This window comes from Oncorhynchus mykiss, chromosome 25, assembly GCF_057628025.1.
Source record: "Oncorhynchus mykiss isolate SJ-2025 chromosome 25, ASM5762802v1, whole genome shotgun sequence".
In the NCBI taxonomy this organism is placed as follows: domain Eukaryota; kingdom Metazoa; phylum Chordata; class Actinopteri; order Salmoniformes; family Salmonidae; genus Oncorhynchus; species Oncorhynchus mykiss.
In genome coordinates, this window is record NC_143046.1 from 66448945 (window position 1) to 66469176 (window position 20232).

The following is a 20232-nucleotide window of genomic DNA, read 5'->3' on the forward strand; positions in this document are numbered from 1 at the left end:
CCTCTAGTCTACAGTAACTACAGTATGTGTTTTCTGTCCTCTAGTCTACAGTAACTACAGTATGTGTTTTCTGTCCTCTAGTCTGCAGTAACTACAGTATGTGTTTTCTGTCCTCTAGTCTGCAGTAACTACAGTATGTGTTTTCTGTCCTCTAGTCTACAGTAACTACAGTATGTGTTTTCTGTCCTCTAGTCTACAGTAACTACAGTATATGCGTTTTCTGTCCTCTAGTCTACAGTAACTACAGTATAAGTGTTTTCTGTCCTCTCGTCTACAGTAACTACAGTATGTGTTTTCTGTCCTCTAGTCTACAGTAACTACAGTATAAGTGTTGTCTGTCCTCTAGTCTACAGTAACTACAGTATGTTTTCTGTCTACAGTAACTACAGTATGTGTTTTCTGTCCTCTAGTCTACAGTAACTACAGTATGTGTTTTCTGTCCTCTAGTCTACAGTAACTACAGTATGTGTTTTCTGTCCTCTAGTCTGCAGTAACTACAGTATGTGTTTTCTGTCTACAGTAACTACAGTATATGTGTTTCCTGTCCTCTAGTCTACAGTAACTACAGTATAAGTGTTGTCTGTCCTCTAGTCTACAGTAACTACAGTATGTGTTTTCTGTCCTCTAGTCTGCAGTAACTACAGTATGTGTTTTCTGTCCTCTAGTCTACAGTAACTACAGTATGTGTTTTCTGTCCTCTAGTCTACAGTAACTACAGTATGTGTTTTCTGTCCTCTAGTCTACAGTAACTACAGTATATGTGTTTTCTGTCCTCTAGTCTACAGTAACTACAGTATAAGTGTTTTCTGTCCTCTCGTCTACAGTAACTACAGTATGTGTTTTCTGTCCTCTAGTCTACAGTAACTACAGTATATGTGTTTTCTGTCCTCTAGTCTACAGTAACTACAGTATAAGTGTTTTCTGTCCTCTCGTCTACAGTAACTACAGTATGTGTTTTCTGTCCTCTAGTCTGCAGTAACTACAGTATGTGTTTTCTGTCCTCTAGTCTGCAGTAACTACAGTATGTTTTCTGTCTACAGTAACTGCAGTATGTGTTTTCTGTCCTCTAGTCTACAGTAACTACAGTATGTGTTTTCTGTCCTCTAGTCTACAGTAACTACAGTATGTTTTCTGTCTACAGTAACTACACTATGTGTTTTCTGTCCTCTAGTCTGCAGTAACTACAGTATGTGTTTTCTGTCCTCTAGTCTACAGTAACTACAGTATGTTTTCTGTCTACAGTAACTACAGTATGTGTTTTCTGTCCTCTAGTCTACAGTAACTACAGTATGTGTTTTCTGTCCTCTAGTCTACAGTAACTACAGTATAAGTGTTTTCTGTCCTCTCGTCTACAGTAACTACAGTATGTGTTTTCTGTCCTCTAGTCTACAGTAACTACAGTATAAGTGTTGTCTGTCCTCTAGTCTACAGTAACTACAGTATGTTTTCTGTCTACAGTAACTACAGTATGTGTTTTCTGTCCTCTAGTCTACAGTAACTACAGTATGTGTTTTCTGTCCTCTAGTCTACAGTAACTACAGTATGTGTTTTCTGTCCTCTAGTCTGCAGTAACTACAGTATGTGTTTTCTGTCTACAGTAACTACAGTATATGTGTTTCCTGTCCTCTAGTCTACAGTAACTACAGTATAAGTGTTGTCTGTCCTCTAGTCTACAGTAACTACAGTATGTGTTTTCTGTCCTCTAGTCTGCAGTAACTACAGTATGTGTTTTCTGTCCTCTAGTCTACAGTAACTACAGTATGTGTTTTCTGTCCTCTAGTCTACAGTAACTACAGTATGTGTTTTCTGTCCTCTAGTCTACAGTAACTACAGTATATGTGTTTTCTGTCCTCTAGTCTACAGTAACTACAGTATAAGTGTTTTCTGTCCTCTCGTCTACAGTAACTACAGTATGTGTTTTCTGTCCTCTAGTCTACAGTAACTACAGTATATGTGTTTTCTGTCCTCTAGTCTACAGTAACTACAGTATAAGTGTTTTCTGTCCTCTCGTCTACAGTAACTACAGTATGTGTTTTCTGTCCTCTAGTCTGCAGTAACTACAGTATGTGTTTTCTGTCCTCTAGTCTGCAGTAACTACAGTATGTTTTCTGTCTACAGTAACTGCAGTATGTGTTTTCTGTCCTCTAGTCTACAGTAACTACAGTATGTGTTTTCTGTCCTCTAGTCTACAGTAACTACAGTATGTTTTCTGTCTACAGTAACTACACTATGTGTTTTCTGTCCTCTAGTCTGCAGTAACTACAGTATGTGTTTTCTGTCCTCTAGTCTACAGTAACTACAGTATGTTTTCTGTCTACAGTAACTACAGTATGTTTTCTGTCTACAGTAACTACAGTATGTGTTTTCTGTCCTCTAGTCTACAGTAACAACAGTATGTGTTTTCTGTCCTCTAGTCTGCAGTAACTACAGTATGTGTTTTCTGTCCTCTAGTCTACAGTAACTACAGTATGTTTTCTGTCTACAGTAACTACAGTATGTGTTTTCTGTCCTCTAGTCTACAGTAACTACAGTATAAGTATTTTCTGTCCTCTAGTCTACAGTAACTACAGTATGTTTTCTGTCTACAATAACTACAGTATGTGTTTTCTGTCATCTAGTCTACAGTAACTACAGTATAAGTATTTGCTGTCCTCTAGTCTACAGTAACTACAGTATGTGTTTTCTGTCCTCTAGTCTACAGTAACTACAGTGTAAGTATTTGCTGTCCTCTAGTCTACAGTATGTTTTCTGTCTACAGTAACTACAGTATGTGTTTTCTGTCGGACGATCTGCCCAGACTATCCTCATTGACCCCTCTTTGCGCTAACTCTTTTGACTCATACATATGCTGCTGCTACTGCTTATTATATATCCTGTTGCATAGTCACTTTACCTCTACCCACATGTACATATCTACCTCAATTACCTCATACCCCTGCACATAGACTAGATACAGGTACCCTCTATATAGGAAAGTTGTAGTTATTTTGGAGTTATTCCGCGTGTTATTATATTTATTTTATTATTTTTCACAATTTTACTATGCCTTGTTGGGAAGGGCCAGTAAGAAAGCATTTCACTGTTAGTTTACACCTATTGTTTACGAAGCAGGTGTCAAATAACCTTTGATTTGAAATACATCGTTACAATTGTTGGTTAGCTCCCTTGCCTTGGATGTTCCTCTGTCAGTAACTAAAATGGTTGATACTAAATTATTTAACTTCATATGGAGGAATAAACCTCATTATTTAAGAAAAGCGGTAATATGCAGCACCCAAGGTGAGGGAGGGCTGAATGCTCTGGATTTAAAACCTCTAATATAATATTTTAGATTAAATGGATACAAAACTACATGAATTTGTGCCTGAGGCAGATGCGGTGCGACTCGAGTTTCGCCATCAGGTGGAAGTCCTCTCTCTGGTCAGTCTCATCGGAGGAAAGAAAGGAGAGAGCAGGGACGATGAGAGGCGGACCCTGTGCTGCTCTGTCCCTCCCACCGCTGAGACTAATGCCGTGTTCAGAACAACTGGGAACTCAAAAATCTCCAACTTCAATGCGTTCAAGACAACTGGGAACTCTGAAAAAAACGAGATCAGACTGGGTAAAATTGTTTTGAACGGTCATCCAACTCGGAAACTCGGGCATATTTTTAGAGCTCCGACTTTCCGAACTGAAGTTCACTGACATCATGATTTGATCTCGTTTTTGCCGAGTTCCCAGTTGTCTTGAAAACACCATTACCATCATATGCAGGTACCATCAGTCCAATCAAATAAAACAGCAAATTATTTCAATTTCTGCTCAGCTGTGCCTTGTAAGTGCTACACCAACTGATCTATTTTGTTGTCAAAGCTAATAATGGTCTGAGAAGAACAATATTGGCAGGCCAGTCATATAGCCAATATGCTGTGATTATGTATTAGGCCTACGGCACAAACCTCATTCCTACAGAACCATTTTTATTAGGTTAATGTTTTTACGTCATGATGGCTAACCCTGGAGATGCCTTCAATTTCCACCGAGTTAGGTAAATTTGCTTCTTTTTTTTGTGCCTCTCATGTGGAATGATCTCCAAAACTCTTTTTCAAGTTGGTGGAGTTGGTTCCTCCAGGGCAATTCAGGTGGATGTTAGAGGGCCTTTTTACTGAAGAATGGGTTTGTTTCTATGAGGGATTTTCCGGTGCATGTGATGTGCATCTCAGAATGGTGAGCACAATCAGTGTGGGCTTGGGGGGAGGCCATTGTGTGTGTGTGTGTGTGACTGGGCCATTGTGGGCTTGAGGGAGGCCTTTGCCTAGTCCTGTGGGTGTCCTTGGGCATACACCTGCATTTTGAATGTCTGTATTTTTTCATGTGTCATTGCTATGGTTACGCCACCAATATCGTTAATGCCCTGAAGTATGTGCCAAGAAGGGGAAGAGAAACCAAGTAAAGATGGTCGTAGACAGACTAGAAGTAATATTAGGAAAGAATAAGTGGCAGAATACCAAAATACGGGGATCATATACATAAAGAGGATGACTATGTATGTTGTGTCAAACTGAAACGGTATATAAAGGGATCTCTTAGTCTGGGACCAACAGTTGTTCCATGGTCCAGCTCGGCTTGTTACTTTGTAATAAAGTCTAGATTGAATTTACAAGCTCCGGTGTCTAAGAGATATTTTTAAGAAGTGTTTCCACAACATTTCATATGATTGTGTTTTTCTATTTTTGTGTTTGCCATTCATGTATTGTGTAATTGATTTATATATATATATATTATTGTCCTCTGAGTTGAACTCTGATGGTAACTTGTATCTGTACAAGGTGAACTTTAAATTAAAATATAAAATCAAATTATATTGTCATATGCGCCGAATACAACAGGTGTAGATCTTACCGTGAAAGTCCTTAACCAACAATTCAGTTTTAAGAAAATAGAGTTAAGAAAATATTTACTAAATAAACTAAAGTAAAAAAAGAACACAATAAAAAAACAGTAATGAGGCTATATGCAGGGGGTACCGGTACTGAGTCAATGTGCAGGGGGTACCGGTACTGAGTCAATGTGCAGGGGGTACCGGTACTGAGTCAATGTGCAGGGGGTACCGGTACTGAGTCAATGTGCAGGGGCTACCGGTACTGAGTCAATGTGCAGGGGGTACCGGTACTGAGTCAATGTGCAGGGGCTACCGGTACTGAGTCAATGTGCAGGGGGTACCGGTACTGAGTCAATGTGCAGGGGCTACCGGTACTGCGTCAATGTGCAGGGGGTACCGGTACTGAGTCAATGTGCAGGGGCTACCGGTACTGAGTCAATGTGCAGGGGCTACCGGTACTGAGTCAATGTGCAGGGGGTACCGGTACTGAGTCAATGTATGGGGGTACCGGTACTGAGTCAATGTGCATTGGTACAGGTTAGTCGAGGCTATTTGTATATGTAGGTAGGGGTAAAGTGACTATGCATAGATAATAAACAGTGAGTAGCGGGGGGGGGGGGGGATTCAATGTAAATAGTCTGGGTAGCCATTTGATTAGTTGTTCAGCAGTCTTATGGCTTGGGGGTAGAAGCTGTTATGGATCCTTTTGGACCTAGACTTGGTGCACCGGTACCGCTTGCCATGTGGTAGCAGAGAGAACAGTCTATGACTTGGGTGACTGGGGTCTTTGACAATTTTTTGGGGCCATCCTCTGACACCACCTAGTATATAGGTCCTGGATGGCAGGAAGCTTGGCCCCAGTGATGTACTGGGCCGTATGCACTACCCTCTGTAGCGCCTTGCGGTCGGATGCCGAGCAGTTGCCATACCAGGCGGTGACGCAACCAGTCAGGATGTTCTTGATGGTGCAGCTGTAGAACTTTTTGAGGATCTGGGGACCCATGCCAAATCCTTTCAGTCTCTGAGGGGAAAAAGGTGTTGTCGTGCCCTCTTCACGACTGTCTAGGTGTGTTTGGACCATGATAGTTTGTTGGTGATGTGGACACCACATCTTATTTACAGTGGTCTAATCAAGCACACAGGCCTTTAGATGCTGTGACACCTTGTGGAGATTGGGCGTGGGTGATTAGGTTACTGTAAACTTAGTATCGTTTGATTGGTCAATGGTGGTTGGTTTTACACCTTCAGATATGAAGGTCTGTTGTTCTCTCTTGTATCCTGTCCATGGAGGAAGGTTGTATGATCAATTCTCATTTCCTAGACTTCTAGTTCTCTGGTCTAATAGGCATGTCTTTGTCCATACTTTGTCTTGTAAATTAACCTTGGGATCTACAGAATATGCCTATAAGTATGCTTTGTTAATGTTAGTATTGCCTTGTAACTTAATCTTCGGGATCGGTGTCCCGTCCAAGGGAGGGTTGAGCTAACGTAGTCTAATGCAATTAGCATGATTAAGTAAGTAACAAGAAAATTTCCCTGGACATAGATCTATCTGATATTGGCAGAAGCTTAAATTCTTGTTAATCTAACGCATTGGTCCAATTTATAGTAGCTATTACAGTGAAAGAATACCATGCTATTGTTTGAGGAGAGTGCACAGTTTTGAACATGAAAAGTTATTAATTTTGAACAGAAATGCAATGGTTCACTGAATCAGTCTAAAACTTTGCACATACACTGCTGCCATCTAGTGGCCAAAATCTAAATTGCAGCTGGGATGGGAATAATACATTATGGCCTTTCTCTTGCATTTCAAAGATGATGGTACATAAAAAGACAAAAATAATATTTTACCAGATCTATTGTGTTATATTCTCCTACATTCCTTTCACATTTCCACAAACCTCAGAGTGTTTCCTTTCAAATGGTAACAATAATATGCATATCCTTAAAATGGAGTCAGGTACACAGTTGAAGTCAGAAGTTTACATACACCTTAGCCAAATACATTTAAACTCAGTTTTTCACAATTCCTGACATTTAATCCTAGTAAAAATTCCCTGTCTTAGGTTAGACAGGATCACCACTTTATTTTAAGAATGTGAAATGTCAGAATAATGTCAGAGAGAATTATTTATTTCAGCTTTTATTTCTTTCATCACATTAGTGGGTCAGAAGTTTACATACACTCAATTAGTATTTGGTAGCATTGCCTTTTAAATTGTTTAAGTTAGGTAAAATGTTTTGGGTAGGCTTCCACAAGCTTCCCACAATAAGTTGGGTGAATTTTGGCCCATTCCTCCTGACAGAGCTGGTGTAACTGAGTCAGGTTTGTAGGCCCCCTACTCGCACAGGCTTTTTCAGTTCTGCCCACAAATTATCTATAGGTTTGAGGTCAGGGCTTTGTGATGAGCACTCCAATACCTTGACTTTGTTGTCCTTAAGCCATTTTGCCACAACTTTGGAAGTATGCTTGGGGTCATTGTCCATTTAGAAGACCCATTTGCGACCAAGCTTTAACTTCCAGACTGATGTCTTGATGTTGCTTCAATATATCCACATCATTTTCCTACCTGATGATGCAATCTATTTTGTGAAGTGCACCAGTCCCTCCTGCAGCACAGCACCCCCACAACATGATGCTGCCACCCCCGTGCTTCACAGTTGGGATGTGTTCTTCGGCTGGCAAGCCTCCCCCTTTTCCTCCAAACATATGATGGTCAGTATGGCCAAACAGTTCTATTTTTGTTTCATCAGACCAGAGGACATTTCTCCAAAAAGTACGATCTTTGTCCCCATGTGCAGTTGCAAACTGTAGTCTGGCTTTTTTATGGCGGTTTTGGACCAGTGGCTACTTCCTCGCTGAGTGGCCTTTCAGGTTATGTCAATATAGGACTCGTTTTACTGTGGATATAGATACTTTTGTACCTGTTTCCTCCAGCATCTTCACAAGATCCTTTGCTGTTGTTCTGGGATTGATTTGCACTTTTCGCACCAAAGTACGTTCATCTTTAGGAGAGCGGTCTGACGGCTGCGTGGTCCCATGGTGTTTATACTAGCGTTCTTTTGTTTGTACAGATGAACGTGGTACCTTCAGGCGTTTGAAATTGACTTGTGGAGGTCTACAATTTCTTTTCTGAGGTCTTGGCTGATTTCTTTTGATTTTCCCATGATGTCAAGCAAAGAGGCACTGATTTTGAAGGTACACCTCCAATTGACTCAAATTATGTCAATTAGCCTATCAGAAGCTTCTAAAGCCATGACATAATTTTCTGGAATTTTCCAAGCTGTTTAAAAGCAGAGTCAACTTAGTGTATGCAAACCTCTGACCCACTGTAATTGTGATACAGTGAATTATACATGAAATAATGTGTCTGTAAACAATTGTGGTAAAAATGACTTGTGTCATGCACAAAGTAGATGTCCGAACCGACTTGCCAAAACTAGAGTTTGTTAACAAGAAATTTGTGGAGTGGTTGAAAAACGAGTTTTAATGACTCCAACCTAAGTGTATGTAAACTTCCGACATCAACTGTATATAATATGAATATTTGTTGAATATTACCCTATTACATCAGCATGACCCCCAGCTTAAATGAAGTTTCAAAACAAATCACCACTGTTACTTGTTGTCTTTCTGTCTTGTCTTGCTGTAATTCTTCCTCTCTTTCTCTCTACGTTCCTATTCATCCCTACTCTCTGTGCTCTGTGTGGCCATGTCCATATGTAAACCATGTGCACCTGGATTCACTAGTTTCTCATGTAACACCAAATCTGTGTTGATTCGTGATGTTCTTTATTCTAATAGTATCAATGAGAGGGTGCAGCAGGACTGCTTGCGTCTGTCTGAGGATGTGTAGTATTTATAGCCTTTCTAAGCAACCTACTCACTCTCGCTTTGCCTCATTTCTCTGTTTCACCAAACCAGCGATCTATTTCAACTCTTCTGGAATCCCTGATCTTATTAGCAGGACTTTGCGTGAGGCTGTTCCCTCCTTTAGACGCAAGCGTTCGCTTGAAAGCAGGAATGTCTGACACATCTGTCTAACACTTCTCTCTGACTTCAGATGGGTTGTCCCTGTTATTGATATGATGAGATGCAGATTTTAAGTATGCTCACACAGTGACAGTTGATCCAGCCACACTCGATTTCGTGCACTCTGAGACATTTGCTTGCTGTGCTCTTTTAAGATGAGGTCCCTAGTCTTCATTGGTAATGAATGTGCACTGTGTTGTATCTAGGTTATAGAGATGTAGTTGTGCAGTAGAAATGTAATGTGTTATTAGGGTTGGTGTGCTATATATATATATATATATATATATATTACACACACACACACACAAACCACACATCCAAGAAAACAGGGGACCATGACACATCTCCTGACGTTCCGGGGACGTCTTATTGATACCTTTTGTTTGCAGGGCATAGTGTGTGTGTAACATGTGGTGAACCTATGCTCGGTCAAACACGGCATGAACATGTTGTCAGTGTGAAGTCATGCATGCGGTTTAGCTTATTACTGTGACGATAATAGCTGGGGATAAGCCTTTTGCTCATGGTTTTCCAGCACACACTCATCAGCTTGGCTATTCATTTCTGCATCCTGGTTGGCACACTCCTGTTCAAAATCCCAATGAGTACACTAGTACTACAGTCATCCATTCATTCATTATCCAAAGCTGCTTATCTTGGTTAGTGCTGCTACAAAGCTCAAATATGGTCTTGGTTCCAGATAATAGCATAACAAACTGTGATCTCAATTAATAGGAAAAACTCAATTTTGCCACTTTTGTATTTATAGGTTGGAGCTGCCTCGCCACTGACAGACAGGTGCAGTACATTGGCTGTGTTTACACAGGCAGCCAAAATCTGATATTTGTTCTACTAATTGGTCTGTTGACCAATCACATCCGATCTTTTCACAGCAGATCTTTTTTAGTGCTGATCTAATTGGTCAAAAGACCAATTAGGGCAGGGGTGTCAAAGTCAAATGGACGGAGGGCCAAATAAAAAAATCAGCTACAAGACGAGGGCCGGACTGTTCGAATGTTCATTGAAACATTTTTAAATGACGCATATAGTCTAGTGAACCTAATTGAACCTACTGAAAACCTAACAAATATATTACAATATGATCAGATAAATAAAGCAATATTTTCTTATGGCTCTGTCAGTAATCTTTAATTTTCAACAGACACAAAAGACAAATTTCCTTTATATAAATATCCCCATAACATGAACATTAAATGAAAGAAACCGGTATTCAAGGCACCATCAGTAGACTATATTTTCTATTTTAGCAAAAGTGGGCTAAATTTACTTAAAAGAAAAAACAATAATAGCAATTTTCTATCATCCACTCAACTGAAATATTTTTAAAATATAATTGGATTGAAATACAAAAAAATAAAGTGCAAAAATCTATTAACAAAAACAACACTTTGTTTAAGGAGAAGTAACATGCAGTGAAAACAAATATTAAATTTTAACTTTTAAACTTGAACTGAGTAAAAACTCTAAATATGTGATTGCACAGTAATGTTCACTTGTTTGAGGTTGAGGGTGATACTTGGTGGTGTCCCATCTTTTCCACAAGTTCATCAATGTTCGGGGTAAGGCTCTGAGCTGAAGAAATCCTCAGAATTGAGTGGAGGTGTTCAGCAGTAAGTCGACTTCTGTGTGATGTTTTGTTCAGGTTCATCAAAGAAAACAGTTGTTCACACAGGTATGTGCTGCCAAACATAGACAACGTTTGAGCAGCCTGGATGCGCAGCTGGGGCATTGTGCCGGGGAGGAAACGGGCGAACTCCGCAGCACCCACTGCCGCATATTTTGCCCTCAGTGCATCATTGCATTGGAGGTCAATCAACTCCATTTGGAGGTTTGGTGGTGAGCTTTCCACGTCAACAGCAAATGGGTTACCGAGCAGTTCCAACCTGCTTTTTTGTGCTTCAAAGTCAGCAAATCGGCGTCGAAAGTCAGCGGCAAGCATACCTATTTTATCAGCCAACTGTGTGCTCGGGAACGCACTGGTAGAGAGCTTCTCTTTCATGGTCTGGCAGCTGGGAAAGTGGCTCAAATTTTCTTTCCGCATCTGCGTCTCCCACAGAGTCAGTTTGGTTTTAAATGCCTTCACTGTACTGTACATATCAGAGATGACACGATCCCGACCCTGCAGCTGCAAGTTTATTGCATTCAGATGACTCGTAATGTCACACAGAAAAGCCATTTCACACAGAAACATTTCGTCTCGGAGTTGTGTTGTGTCTTTCCCTTTGCTGTCCAAGAACAGACAAATCTCCTCACGAAGCTCGAAACATCTTTGAAGCACCTTTCCCTGGCTTAGCCATCGCACCTCTGTGTGATAAGGCAAATCACCATGCTCCGTTTCTAACTCCGTCAGAAATGCCTTGAACTGGCGGTGATTCAAACCTTTGGCTCTGATAAAGTTAACTGTGCGCGTGATGATGCTCATTACATGCTCCATTTTCAAGGCTTTACCGCACAACGCTTCCTGGTGTATGATACAATGATAAGCTGTCAGCTCACCTGTCGCGTTTTCCTCTTGCATCTTTTCCCGTATCTTCGCCACCAGTCCGCTCCTGTGTCCACACATCGCAGGTGCTCCGTCGGTTGTCAAACCCACAAGTTTTTCCCAAGGCAGCTCCATCTCATTTACACATCTTGACACCTCTTCATACAAATCATGCCCCGTAGTTGTGCCATGCATAGGACGTAAAGCCAAAAACTCCTCTGTCACGCTTAGGTTGGAGTCCACTCCGCGGATGAAAATTGACAACTGGGCAATGTCAGAAATGTCGGTGCTCTCATCCACAGCCAAGGAATATGCAATAAAATCTTTTCCCTTTTTCACAAGCTGCTCTTTTAGATTGATGGACAACTGGTCTACTCTCTCGGCAATGGTGTTTCTGCTCAGACTCACATTTAAAAAGAGTTGCCTTTTTTCTGGGCAAACTTCGTCACAAACTTTAATCATGCAGTTTTTGATGAAATCCCCCTCCGTAAATGGCCGGGCTGATTTAGCGATCTCTTCTGCCAAAATAAAACTGGCCTTGACAGCAGCCTGGCCTTGTGATTTGGCTTTTTTGAACAGAGCCTGTCGAGATTTGAGGCCTCGTTTTAATTCCTCTGCCTTTTGTAGCCTTTGTTCCATGTCCATATTCTTGTTTTTGTCCGCGTGTTTCGTTTCATAATGTCGTCTCAGATTATACTCTTTCAGTACCGCCACACTTTCTCCACACAGAAGACACACAGGTTTTCCAGCTACCTTCGTGAACATATACTCCGACTCCCACCTTGTTTGAAACCCCCGGTTCTCAGTATCCACCTTCCGTTTTGCCATTTTTGATGGGTATCTGAAAGTTAATTTTACTGTGATGCTGACGACTGCTGTGCCAATAAATATTGAAATGAAGCAGCCTACTGCTCGGTGCGTCACCTTTGCATTGTGGGAAATGTAGTATTGGTGCGTGTAAAAGATCTGCGGGCTGCCGGCTTGCTGCGGGCCGGTTCTAATAATAAATCAAGATCATCCCAGGGGCCGTAAAAAACCTTCTTGCGGGCCGGATGTGGCCCGCGGGCCTTGACTCTGACATATGTGAATTAGGGGAACAAATATTAGAATTGGGCTGCCTGTGTAAACACAGCCATGGTGTAATATTGGCGGACAGATTAAATAAGCTTTCTAAAAGCCAAGAAAGATAAATACTTTTTAAAAATGTGCTAATCTTATACTTCCTTATAATCCTGAACAAGAGCAGACAAGGTGACTGCTGCATTAGTGTGGATCAAAACTGACTTGGAAGCTAGCCATGTTGTGACAAGTGATGTGTCTGTGAGTGAGTGTGTGTGTGTGTGTGTGTGTTTGGCTGTGAAACGTCATCATATCCCTTTTTAATAGACCTTTAACATGCATTTTCTACTCTATCAATCAAGAGACATATGTTTGTATTTGATTTTTTTGTTGTTGAGTGAAGTCATTACAAATGTAGGGACTTGGATTCAAGAAAGATAGGCTGATGTAGTTGCCGATTTTTGAAAGCATAATTTGTTCCTTTAGTAGCCATGTCAATATAATTGAGTTGCAACAATTCTTGTTTGAGAGGGATCAATTAAGATTTATACAATTATCAGACTTACTGTGAAACGAAATAAACACACACGCATGCAAGCACGCACACCAGGCTTCAGTGAAACGCTTTTTCCTAATGACTCCATTGATCGAACACTTTAGTTAAATGGTTCCATGTCTTTGCCCTGAATGACGTTTCTCCTGCCATGGCTCTGTCACCATGATGATGGGCCATAATCCATGCCAAGTCCCTGAGCCACTGTCCCTGTCCCTGGGCTTTACATTGCTTCATCTGAACATGCCCAATTCACTTCCTCTTCCCAACAGTACAGATGTACGATCTTAATTTGATCAACAGGAAATGTGAATTATTATGTGGATTATAATTAATGGAAATTCTTGTAGGGGTTTAGTTTTTTTTTTTTTTTTTTGGGGGGGGGGGGGGGGGGGGGTCAAATCAAGTCTGAAATTTCAAAGTGGAAATTACAAACTTTAGAAGCCTTTTTAAAACTTAAATACACTACACTTTTGCATTTCTTGCCTAGCAGGAAAATTCTTAGCAACAAAATGAAGATCCTACATCTGTATAGCAGTGGCATCCAGCACCACCCTCCATGACTGCAGAGTTATCCAGCCCAACACGCCTGCCTGCCAGGACTCCGAGTGCTCTTGGCAGGTGGAAGCCAGCCACATCAAACAGCCGTTTATCAAACCAGAGCACCGCAGCACCCCTCCAGCCCAGAGATTTCCCAATCTCATTAGCTGATAGAAATGTAATAGAAGCAGTGACGTCATTGTGACGGAAGGACTGGGAGGAGTGTTGCTATTTTACTGTCTGTAGTTGTTTGTCACATTATGTCAGTACAGGAAAAGGAAAACTCCAAGAGAGAGGTTTGACTGGACATCGAGTAAAGAAAAAAACTGACTCTACGAGTCGAGAGATGTACTATCTTTATAAACTAGTAGAGCGGCTGAGTCTTGATTGATGTGGTGTGCCCCAGCTTAGCCCTGCCTTCACGGGCTTGAGTTGAGAGGAGGAGAGGTTAATGCCCTTGTCTCAACCCTCACTGTCACTGTTAATGAAAAAGTAAACGGGTTCCCCATCTCTCCACACACTCTCCAGCTGCTCTGAGGAGAACACAGACCACTGCTTGGAATTTCCTTAATAAGGATGTTTCTCTACCCTCGGATTTAGAAAGGAAAGTCCCCTGTCCCTGCAGCTGGCATTCTCTGAGTCTGTTGTGTACAAAGACAGTAAAATTCATAGTGCTATTTGGCTAGAGTAATGCAACCTCTCTGCAGGAAATGTAGAGTTTATTCTGAGTCACAGTCAAATGTTTTTTGTCTGTTTCTGACCTGCACAGAGTTTGTACTCAGCAATGCAAAGTGCAATGTTTATACAAAGGTTCATTGATCCGTTGTCCTTCTCGTTGTTTCATCTGTGTACTGAATAAAGCTGCTGAATGTATGCTATTGGTATCAGTGTGCTCTTGACCTGATGACTATTACACAGTTTGAAAAGCATTTTCATCTCCTCTATCCCAAGGAGCACCAATCATATTCTCTTCCTCTGACTACTATTTTTAGCTGATTGGATATGATTATGTAATTCATACAAGAGGTGATGAGAAGTTGGGGGGGGGAGATGACAGGGAGGGCGAGGGGTGAGATAAAGAGTAAACCTCTCGTGAGTGAGTGAAGGCGACGTGGAGATGTGGGGCGATAGCCCTGTTCTTCAAGCCTATTAGCCCATCTCAGACTTACAGATAGATGTATGATCTTAATTTGAACTACACTGAGTGTACAAAACATTAGGAACACCTTCCTAATATTGAGTTTACAACCCTTCAGCCCTCAGAAAAGCCTCAATTCGTCGGGGCATGGACTCTACAAGGTGTCGAAAGTGTTCAACAGGGATGCTAGCCCATATTGACTTCAATGCTACCCACAGTTGTGTCAAGTTGGCTGGATGTCTTTTGGATGGTGGACCATTTTTGATACATACTGGAAACAGTTGAGCATGAAAAACCCAGCAGCATTGCAGTTCTTGACACACTCAAACTGGTGCGCCTGACATCTACTATCATACCCCAACGTGCAATACTGTCACTATCACCATGTGTTAGTGTGGGTTTTCAGTGAATTTATGTAAATCACAAAGCTCATCTGTATTTCCTGCGGTGCAGGAAAATTCTCAGCAACAAAAGAGTGATCAGATTAAGATCCTACATCTGTATCGCTAACAAAGCACCACGGCTGAATAGAGGAATTACACCACCAGGCTAAAAAGCCATTTCCGGAGCTGTGACAGAGCGAGCAGAATAATTCTGAAGCGCATTTCAAATGCAAATTGAGTGTCACAATAAAATATGAAAAACTCCTGACCCTGGGAAGGCTGGTTTCCCAGAGAAACCCCCCAGCATGCTGATGAATGTTGATCTCTGGCCTGCTCTCTGAATACACAGACACAGGATTAGAAGTTGTGGAGGGCAGTTGGCAAAACAGGTGCCCTGATTATAATGGTGGGAGCTCCGTCACATTATGAAATATATAACAGGCCAACGCAGGGGAAGAATTGCCCTGTGAATCATTCAGACGTACCTGGAAGTTGACTGGCAGCTGCTGTATGGGGGATGCTACATGCATCAGACTGCAGGCTGTTGCTCAGATGTAGAGCGTTTCCCGGTGGAAGAGGGGGAGAGCAGGGGGAGCAAAGAGTGTCTGCTTTTGATGCCTACAGTATCTGTGCTTGGGAGCCCCAGATGATGTTGTAAAGGGGGCAAAGGGCAGAGCTTAGAGGATGAGAAATCCTGAATTTGGGTAGGCTATTTCCTGCCGTGCCCTGTGTGTGTATAATATCGAAAGGAGGGCTAAAGCTACCATTCTGATTCACCATGTTCCTGCCTTGGCCTATCACAGATCCAACGTGGCAACTCAGGCTAATAGCTTCCACTCTCTGATAATGCAAGGCCTTCCTCTGCTCTGTCTTTTTTTCGTTCTATTTTTACCCAGGCTATCTGAGGGGGATAATCACTGATCATTAGGCCTATAGACTGTGAATCATCTCACTGGTCTCTTTTTGGAGGGTGCAGCTGGGTTCTTTGAGTTCTCTCTTTCTCTTCCCCACTCTCTGTCACTCTGCTTTTTTCTTTCTCTGACTGTATCTCTCTCGCTCTCCTTACAGTTTAGCTCTGCATCCGGAGCGTGTGCTGGTAGCCACGGGACAGGTGGGCAAGGAGCCTTACATCTGTGTGTGGGATTCCTACACCGTACAGACCGTGTCCATCCTCAAGGACACTCACACACACGGCATCGCCTGCCTAGCCTTCGACCTCGATGGACAGGTACAGTTCTGGGAAAGGGAAAGGGGATACCAAGTCAGTTGCACAACTGAATGCATCCAACCGAAATGTGTCTTCCGCATATATGCGTAACCATGCTGTGTGCTCATACAAAAACAGTGACACATATGGCTACTCATGAATCAGTATTGACAGAGTGAATTCTATGTAAAATGTGGATTTTTCAAAGAGAATGTAGGATCCAATATTGAGCTGCAGTGGTCACTGTAAACCTTCCACATCCCACCGATCCCTCCTGTTGTACAAACTATTTTTACTGTGCTTTGCTATATTTCCATGTTATTGTACCACATCAAGTGACAGATAAAGTGAAAACCCTGCAGACAGTTGTAGATGAACAGGAATAGTTCAGTAAGAGATGAATATAACAGCTACATGATTGTTGTCTCTGCTGTGGGATGGCAGTAGCGATCCCACTCGGCTCGCCTGCTGGCTTGTGTTTCTTAATGACACATCTGGGATTAGACCAGCGGTATTAGCAGGACAGCTATACAGAGGGAGAGAGGGAGAGAGCGAGAGCGTGAGAGAGAGGTTTAACTTTAAGAGTCGGCTGGAATCTTTTTCATCCACTGACTCAGAGTTTGACAGGATGTTGTGAAGTTACGGTGAGCCAACCGAACAGTATAGGGCCCTGAGCTTTGACGACTGTACTACAGTAGTTACTGACTTACATCCACTGACTCAGAGTTTGACAGGATGTTGTGAAGTTACGGTGAGCCTACCGAACAGTATAGGGCCCTGAGCTTTGACAACTGTACTACAGTAGTTACTTATGGGGTTGTTTTCTTTGTGCAAACTCTTGCTATAATATTGCAGAGCTTCATGCACATGTTCCCCAATTTATAAATGACTAAAGGTCTTTTGGGGAGTGTTCTGAGACAGTTGAAGACCTTCACAACACCTACATATTGTAATATGAAACTAAAGGGGTGGCAGGTAGGCTAGCGGTTAGAGCATTAGGCCAGTAACCGAAAGGTTTGAATCACCGAGCTGACAAGGTGAAACTCATGTCGATGTGCCCTTGAGCAAGGCACTTAACCCTAATTGCTTCAGGGTCGCCATTGATAATGGCAGACCCTGGCCGTGACCCAACTCTCCGAGGCTGTCTCAGAGAGAGTGTGAAATGAAAAAAAAAAACCATTTCCAATTCTATTTCTGTGTGAAATAGGACAAATATAAGCACCAAATTATTAAATATTACTGTTCATGTCCATTTACTTAGTGTTAAAGTGTAAGTCCGCCCCCCCCCGCCCCCCCGAGTCCATTGCATTTTAATGAAGGTTACTTATGTAACTGTAATTGTTTCCTCTTTATTACCATTGTGCTGTAAATATGCATTAGGCATTATAACAGTTTCTTGTAACAGTGGGGAGAACAAGTATTTGATATACTGCCAATTTTGCAGGTTTTCCTACTTACAAAGCATGTAGAGGTCTGTAATTTTTATCATAGGTACACTTCAACTGTGAGAGACGGAATCTAAAACAAAAATCCTGAAAATCACATTGTATGATTTTTAAGTAATTCATTCGCATTTTATTGCATGACATAAGTGTTTGATCACCTACCAACCAGTAAGAATTCCAGCTCTCACAGACCTGTTCGTTTTTCTTTAAGAAGCCCTCCTGTTCTCCACTCATTACCTGTATTAACTGCACCTGTTTGAACTCGTTACCTGTATAAAAGACACCTGTCCACACACTCAATCAAGCAGACTCCAACATCTCCACAATGGCCAAGACCAGGGAGCTGTGTAAGGACATCAGGGATAAAATTGTAGACCTGCACAAGGCTGGGATGGGCTACAGGACAATAGGCACGCAGCTTGGTGAGAAGTCAACAACTGTTGGCGTAATTATTAGAAAATGGAAGAAGTTCAAGATGTCAATCACCCTCGGTCTGGGGCTCCATGCAGATCTCACCTCGTGGGGCATCAATGATCATGAGGAAGGTGAGGGATCAGCCCAGAACTACACGGCAGGACCTGGTCAATGACCTGAAGAGAGCTGGGACCACAGTGTCAAAGAAAACCATTAGTAACACACTACACCGTCATGGATTACAATCCTGCAGCGCACGCAAGGTTCCCTTGCTCAAGCCAGCGCATGTCCAGGCCCATCTGAAGTTTGCCAATGACCATCTGGATGATCCAGAGGAGGAATGGGAGAAGGTCATGTGGTCTGATGAGACAAAAATAGAGCTTTTTGGTCTAAACTCCACTCGCTGTGATTGGAGGAAGAAGAAGGATGAGTACAACCCCAAGAACACCATACCAACCGTGAAGCATGGAGGTGGAAACATCATTCTTTGGGGATGATTTTCTGCAAAGGGGACAGGACGACTGCACCGTATTGAGGGGAGGATGGATGGGGCCATGTATCGTGAGATCTTGGCCAACAACCTCCTTCCCTCAGTAAGAGCATTGAAGATGGTTCGTGGCTGGGTCTTCCAGCATGACAACGACCCGAAACACACAGCCAGGGCAACTAAGGAGTGGCTCCGTAAGAAGCATCTCAAGGTCCTGGAGTGGCCTAGCCAGTCTTCAGACCTGAACCCAATAGAAAATCTTTGGAGGGAGCTGAAAGTCCGTATTGCCCAGCAACAGCCCCGAAACCTGAAGAATCTGGAGAAGGTCTGTATGGAGGAGTGTGCCAAAATCCCTGCTGCAGTGTGTGCAAACCTGGTCAAGAACTACAGGAAATGTATGATCTCTGTAATTGCAAACAATGGTTTCTGTACCAAATATTAAGTTCTGCTTTTCTGATGTATCAAATACTTATGTCATGCAATAAAATGCAAATGAATTACTTAAAAATCATACAATGTGATTTTCTGGATTTTTGTTTTAGATTCCGTCTTTCACAGTTGAAGTGTACCTATGATAAAAATTACAGACCTCTACATGCTTTGTAAGTAGGAAAACCTGCAAAATCGACAAGTGTATCAAATACTTGTTCTCCCCACTGTATATCCTTCCACTGAAATGTTAGCTTCTTTGCCAACTCTCCACAGAGTAATACTTAGGGCTTATGGACAATCAGGGTTTATGTACAGTCGTTTGTTGTCTAGTGTTTGCTGGAGTTCTCATATTTCAAAAATCTATATGTCATGGCTCAAGGACTCATTTTTATCTCTGAGTTTCCCACAGGGCCCCTCAGTGGTTCTACCGCCGCTGTTTACAGAGCTAGACCATGGAAATGACCTCATACATTTTCCTGGTTGGACAGAGTCATCTAGGGATTGAGATAGGATGTGACAGTTGTAAAACTATAACCGGCTCTGGCTCGGAATGCTTCTGTGTTCACTGGGTCTCCTGATCTCTTTCTGTCGTCTACTTATCTGGTCATGTCTATGTTCAAGTCAACATTGTGTGGATGAATTCTGTGTTATGTTGCCCCTTCCAGAAAAATAAATGAAGCAACCATGTCTAATTGATTTAACGTTTTATCTAAGACATTTGACATATTTATTGGCTAAACAACATTGCTCTAACTCTGTATAGTAGCCTTAATATCCACATAGGGCTCTTAATTGCAACCAGTTGGTCACATACGCCACTAAATATCTTTGCTGTGCGTCCTGGAATGTTGATTTGGTTGCACCAGTGTAGTCTGTTTGTCAGTCTTTTTATGCCACTCCTTGTACTCTGTGTCATGTGCCATAAAAGGAGTGAAATGTTAGCTTCGAAGACTTGCAACCAGACTAGCACCAGTATGCGCAGAAAACAATTTGGCCAGATGATAATAGCAACGTTCCCAATTAAAACTACAGTCTTAGAAAAAAAGGTGCTCTGTAGAACCTAAAAGGGTTCTTCAGCTGTCCACATGGAAGAACCCTTTGAAGACCACTTTTTGGTTCCAGGTAGAACCCTATTGGGTCCCATGTGGAACCCTTTCCCCAGAGGGTATTTCAT

At 42.0% G+C, this 20232-nt stretch overlaps 1 protein-coding gene across 1 annotated transcript in view; it reads left to right on the forward strand.

Annotated features, from left to right (window-relative positions):
* The window catches only part of LOC110505559 (echinoderm microtubule-associated protein-like 5), a 65711-nt gene that overhangs the window by 4971 nt on the left and 40508 nt on the right, over positions 1–20232 (forward strand). The window contains exon 2 of the mRNA XM_090220800.1: positions 16142–16301. Coding sequence (XP_090076926.1) covers positions 16142–16301 — 160 coding nt within the window. The remainder of the gene's footprint in view (positions 1–16141; positions 16302–20232) is intronic.